This window comes from Lutra lutra, chromosome 10 (genome assembly GCF_902655055.1).
Source record: "Lutra lutra chromosome 10, mLutLut1.2, whole genome shotgun sequence".
Classification (NCBI taxonomy): domain Eukaryota; kingdom Metazoa; phylum Chordata; class Mammalia; order Carnivora; family Mustelidae; genus Lutra; species Lutra lutra.
Window position 1 is genome coordinate 19,282,973 of NC_062287.1, and position 6,637 is coordinate 19,289,609.

The 6,637-nt window shown below is 39.6% G+C and overlaps 1 protein-coding gene across 1 annotated transcript; it reads right to left on the reverse strand.

Annotated features, from left to right (window-relative positions):
- Positions 1–2,738: 2,738 nt before the first annotated feature.
- On the reverse strand, positions 2,739–4,418 carry LOC125079251 (olfactory receptor 8D4). The gene is made up of 2 exons (XM_047692738.1): positions 3,442–4,418; positions 2,739–2,741 (listed from the first exon to the last, which is right to left on the reverse strand). The coding sequence occupies exons 1-2, from the start codon at positions 4,342–4,344 to the stop codon at positions 2,739–2,741; spliced, it is 906 nt and encodes a 301-aa protein (XP_047548694.1). The 5' UTR covers positions 4,345–4,418.
- Positions 4,419–6,637: the final 2,219 nt, after the last annotated feature.

Sequence of the window (6,637 nt, forward strand, 5' to 3'; positions counted from 1 at the left end):
TCCTAAAAGGATTCGACCTTATAGCCACACTGCTTTCTCATATGCATGTTTTAGCCTATGCCTCTATCATAGAGATAAAAGGGAAGATATTCTTATACCTTGCAGATTATTCAAAACTGATCCCATAAGCATGTGTTTTTTATATTTAAACATAAAAGGAAACTTAATTTTTCAGAATTGTATTTGTTAGATTCCTTTTAAATGTTGAGTGATGGGGCACCTGAGTGGCTCAGCGGGTTAAAGTCTCTGCCTTCGACTCAGGTCATGATCCCAGGGTCCTGGGGTTGAGCCCCGCATCGGGCTCTCTGATCAGCAAGGAGCCTGCTTCCTCCTCTCTCTCTGCCTGCCTCTCTGCCTACTTGTGATCTCTGTCTGTCAAATAAATAAATAAAAAAATCTTAAAAAAAATAAATGTTAAGTGATGAAATTTTTTTTGCCCCCTCTCACTTGGATTTCTTGGAAAACTTCATAATATTGGTTGTCCACGGGTCATTACACAAACTTACTGTTTCTTCCTCAGCAAAAGTCAAACCATCTATACTTAGAATCTTTCAACTGTGGGAAATTCACTGCTAATTCATTATCTATTTTCATATTGGTGATTTCTGACCCTTTGAAAATTCTTTATTAACTTGAGGTAATACTTTTTCCCAGTTACTTCTACCACTTGGTCCCAGTACTGGCCCGAAGCTTGTTCAGACAAAGCCACTATTCTCATCTCTTCAAAAGGCCTTGATTTCTACTTTTAGGTTTCAAGTCATAGGAGTGATACTAGCTAACATGCATTGAGTTCTTGGTATTCTGTGTCAGGCATTGTTACCACTTGAAAACTTTAAGTGGCATCAGAAAGGAATGTGTATCATCCATTTCTGAAATGTAATATTTTCTGGCTAAATTTTAGATTTGCAGCTTTTGTTTCCACACAACCTTTCTGCTTTGAGCTGTTTCTGATAGGTGAATATTAAAGTATCCCTATGACTGATTTGGAGGTTGTCATATTTTCCTGACAGTTGTTTTAAATTTTTCAAGGCTCTTCTCTTTCATATGTATAGATTCAATGACCTTCTAATAGGTATTGTCGTGATCTACATTTTGCCCACAAAAAAAAAAAAAAAAAAGAAAAAAGAGAGAAAAAGAAAAAGAAAAAGAAAAGAAATTTATAGAGGTTGAATCACTCACCTAGAGTGCCATAGCTAGTGTGTGGCAGAGTCACATTGGAGTACTGAATTCATTAGAGATAAGCAAAATATGGACTCTTAGTCCCACTTTTTCAGAGAGGAGAGAAAAGGTCAGAGAATCTCTGGTTATGGTCTAAGTTAGTGATAAAACACATGAAGCTGAGTCAAGACTCAGCTCTCTAGGTAAGCCAGAGCAGAAATGTCATCGTCACCTCGTGTTCCAAGTCTGGAAATGCTGGTTTTGCTGTGTTGAGGAACTGAATAACCAGAACATTTTAGATTCAGAAAAATCTCAGGATTGGAAGGGATAGTTAGGATCATGTAGTTCCATGAGGGTCTAAATGTCAATATCCTTCCCAAATATTTCTCTACCCTGAAGATGTACTAAATCCATTGTATCTTAGGACAGCTCTATTTCAAAGTCAACCATTACATTGACCTGGAAGCTGAATGCCACCTGTTTTCTATATTTATTCTGAAAACTCTGAAACCTTTATAAGATAAATGGAACTTTGGCTTTCTACCTCTTTTTTCTGTATCTAGGATGGGATGTGTCCTTTCCTCTATGAAAATAGGCCATGAATAAACAGTAATACTTGAAGCTCTTGCTTGCTCTCAAGGATTTAATTGAGAATAGTAGCTCTTGGGAATATGAGGTGAAATGAGGTTAATTACTATTTTGTAATCAAGGAAGTTTAGTCCTAAAAAAACAATCACAACCACAAAGTTTAGTTGGAGATGCCAAATAGACATGTTCAGGACTCCAGGGGGATTATCCCAGGCCTTTTGTTTTATTCAGTTAATAAAAGCTTGGTGGCCTCATTTAGAACTTTAGAGAAATCAAAACATAGAAAACTTTTGATGTTCCCCAATAATTGACAACATGATGCCCGTTTTCCTTTCCCAGGGATGCTGGCAATAATAATCCTTCCAGTGCTCTGAAAATGATACATTTTCCTCCCCCCGCCCCTGTTAAAAATGAAGAAAAATTCTCCTATTCTTGCCAGAACCTACAAAAGGTGACTTTCTCTTCATTTATATTCATCCACACTAATCCTTATATTAGCCTAAAAATCCTTAGGTTGGTGAATTAGAGTGATGGTTAAGTGCCATGAATGCAGACATTTTCTGAATTGACTGAATGTAATCTCCAAAAGATACGGGGTAGGGACCTTCCAAAGCAGCTGGAGAGGTAATGGAGAAGTGTCCACTGGCATTATCCTCTGATGGTGTCATTTCCTGTGTGTTCTTCGCTTTGTGGCTTTTTTCCATTGCATTTTGTTCTACATTACAGCATCACTTAGTTTCTGGAACCTATTGATTCCTCTAATCAAAGCCTTGAAACTTTAACATTTCTATTAAAAGCCAGAAATTGTTGGATTAGGTTAAAAAAATCAAACTGTAGTCTTGTTACTGGAGACACATCTAGATCAGAAGCAGAAATGGCTGAAAAAATTAAAGGGTAGAAAAAGGATATATAAGGTGAACATTAACCAACTTTGCTGGATCGTATTGTGGTTCCAAGTTATTATTCACTTTTCTTCTTTCTGTCAAAATTTTTTACTGAGGTATAGTTGACACACAATGTTACATTAGTTTCAGGTGTATAATATAGTGATTCGAAAAATCTATATATTTTGCTATGCTCACCCCAAGTGTAGCTACCATCTGTCACCGTACAATGTTAACCGAAATTTCAGTTTTATTGTGTTGTGGTTAAAGACTTGTCTGAAGCTTGAATTTGACTTTTCCTCCATAAAATTCTATCTGTTTTATTTTTTAAAAGATTTTATTTATTTATTTGAGATAGAGAAAGCACACACGGAAGTGGGGGGAGGGGCAGAGAGAGAAGGAGAAGAAGATTCCCCACTGAGCCAGGAGCCCCCATGGGGCTCGATCCCAGGACCCTGGGGTCATGACCTGAGCTGAAGGCAGATGCTTAACCGATTGAGCCACCCAGGCGCCCTGTATCTGTTTTATACATCGTGTATGGAAATAAAGAGGTATTCTCAGGAGAATACCAATGTTAATAAACATATTAATTATATTTTAAATATTACTAATTGATACTAAATTTATATATATATATATATACATACACTAATTCATAAAATTATGTATAGAATTTCACCTCACTTCAAATGACTTTTAAAGAGTCAGGGTATAAACACATACACATACATATTATGATTATAAATATGTAAATACATCTTACTAAAGAGCAAATTCATTATAAAGATAATTTTTTTTTTAGGAGCTTCACAAGTGCATTTTTCACTTCCTTGTTCCTCAGACTGTATATCAGGGGATTCAACATGGGAATCACAGTGGTGTAAAATACTGAGGACACTTTCTCCTGGATGAGTGAACTGCTGGAGGCAGGTTTGAGATACATGAACATGAGAGTCCCATAAAATATGAGAACGGCAGTCAAGTGGGAGCTGCAGGTGCTGAAGGCTTTGGACCTGCCCTGGGCAGAGTGGATGCTGAGGATTCTGGAGAGGATGAAGCCATAAGAAATGATGATTGTCAGGCTGGTGGCTACCATGTTAAACCCGCCAATGACAAAGATCAAAAGCTCGTCAATATAAGTGCTTGAACAAGAGAGTTGAATAAGTGGGATAATGTCACAGAAATAATGCTTAATGATGTTTGGGCCACAGAAAGTCAGCCTTAGTATACAACCTCCGTGAATCATCGCGTCGGTTAGTCCTACCGAGAAGGCAGCAGCCACCAACAGAAAACAGGCCCGAGGGGACATGGTGACATGGTAGAGCAGGGGGCTGCAGATGGCCACATAGCGGTCATAGGCCATGGCAGCCAACACGTAGCACTCGGAAATGACAAAAATGCAGAAGAAAAATAGCTGAGTCATGCATCCAGAATAAGAGATAGCTTTATCGCTGCCTAAAAAGTCTGCCAGCATTCTGGGGGTAATAACAGAAGAATAGCACACATCTAAAAAAGACAAACTACTGAGGAAATGGTACATAGGGGTGTGGAGTTGAGAACTCAAGCCAATGATTGAGATCATGCCGAGATTTCCCACCACTGTGACTGCATAAATCCCTAGGAAGAGGCAGAAAAGAGGCACCTGAAGTTCGGGTTGGTTGGTTAGTCCGGAAAGAAGAAATTCAGTCACTGTGGAATGGTTTCTGATGCCCATTCTCTTCTGAGAGATCTGTGGAGATGAGAGAAAAGAGCCAAGTCAGGCAGGCAGAATCCTAGCTTGTCTCCCATTCCCTGTAGTTATGAAAACGGACAATGAAGGTTATCTTATCTCCTCGGCACCAAGCCCATGCCTCCAATGATGTACATAGGCTTTGAGCGCCGCCCCCCCTCCAACCCCAAAAGTCTGCGTTCAGATTACAATAGGAGGTAAACATCTATTTAACTATAAGTTTTAGGAATTATGAATAAACTTTAGCAATCTCTCCAGTGTCTCAGATTCTTTTAGCCAAGTATGAAACCTTTAACTCTAGAATCAGAGGGAAGACTAAAGACACAGGAGAGGCGATCTAAAGCAAGTCAGCCAAAGATGTTCTTAAAGAAAGGGCTGTGGACTGAGAAAAGAAATATTTTTGTTAATGACACATTTGCTAAGGGCTGGACTGCCTCCAGGATTTCCTACAGAGAAGATGTCCATTGTCATGGTTGACTGTGGTTTCCACGTCAAGGATTCTGGGGGTGTTCAGCAGAATATTAATTCTAGGGAGATGTTAATAGGTGTGACATGGAATATGTAGCTCACGATTTCAGACACAGAGTTACATACACAAAGTTAAAAATGTTTCTGAACTGAAGGATATTTCAGAATCTCCTACGGAGCTATAAAACATACAATGTTTTCCAAACTTATCTGATGGTAGAGCCCCCCTCTCCTTTTTAATAAAATGTATTTAGCAATGGTGTGGCTCAGAACCTTCGAAGAAACTATGTTTTCATAGGCGTGTTCATTCTATTTTTAGTCTAATCGGAAGCTGATTTCCAGGTAGGAAGTTGATTCTTCATACACTTTAGTAAAGCTGAGTGATGGTAGAACAGCAAACCTTCTAGAAGGCAAAGCTGTCATTGAGCCCTGTCTACACACTCGTGTTCACCCACAGTTTATACAGACCCTTGCTCGGACATCTGGTTTAGTATTTTCTTGACCTGCGCTGCCCAGGACCTACCTTTCTGCCTGGCTCTTCAAGAAGCTGTTCATGTCCTCCTACTTTCAATCTGTTACTGTCACAGCAGGACAAGGCCCATTTCCTCTGGCCACTTGCGTTCTCAAGGATGCCGGCGCCTCCTCCCTATTTCCCAAGTCAATTGACAACAAAGGGACTTCATAATACTGGATACCTATTCTCTAAGAAGGTTTCCAAGCTCTATAGAACACAAGACTTTTGCATCTGCTCTTCTTCTCCCATCCTGAGGGATGAAATAGGGGAGCCAGGTGCAAAAGAGAAAATGTCCAATTGCCCTTAGCCTAATGCTGGAATAGTCCAGAATCTTCCTTTCCCTTCATCCCTTACCAATCAGCATACACAGGTATAGTCTAGTCACAGAGACCATACAGGGAAATACCAAAGGATGTTCAAGAAGACACATATACTCAGTTTTGGCCTTTAATCTCCTCTTATGTGTACCTTCAGACTGTCCTGAATGTCTGGCCACGTTTCTAATTCTCCCACACTTCCCCTAATTCCTGCTGGGCTCTCCATCAAAGTAATGTCTTCTGTCCTGCCCCCGTTCCTAGCTCTGATCCAGGGCCCTGAACCCATCTGCCTTCTGCTGAGGTTAGTTATGATTCTCTCTCCTACATTTCCTGCTTTTCACACATTTCAGTGTTTTAGGTCCTTGTTACTCATTTTGCAGTCCACAGACCCAGCACTAGCACTGTTTGGAAATTTGTAAGATTTGGAAATTTATGCACCATCTCAAACCTAACCCATGCCAGTTGAATCATTGCCAAAATTTTGGCAAGATCCCCACAGGATCTGTGTACACATTATAGTGTGAGAAGGGCTATTTTCGGTTTTTATCTCCTGGAGCTGAAATCACCTTTCTTTGTTCTCGTTTCTTCCTCTGAAATTCTGCTTCTTCTCTGTGCCAGAAACCATTATGTGCTCATGTGAAGTGTTTGAAAACAGCTTCTCAAGAATAGGCTTCTTGGATGAAGGATTAAATTGTATTTTGCCTTTCAGTGTTTTAGCACCTATACGTAGACTCAGAGACCTCACAGCAGTGAGAGGTGCATGTCTGAGAGCTTATTACAATAAATTGTATTATACTTTTGTGTTTGCAGGGAAGAAATGTTATAAAATTATACCCTAATCCACTTAGGAGTGAACAATGTTAGCAGTGTTTACATATTAGCCTTGCTAACAATGTTAGCAACGGGAGCTAGCAATGCTAACATTGCCCAAAAAAAGGTATCGGCTTTATCTGATCATCTACTTAATAGTAAGTTCCTA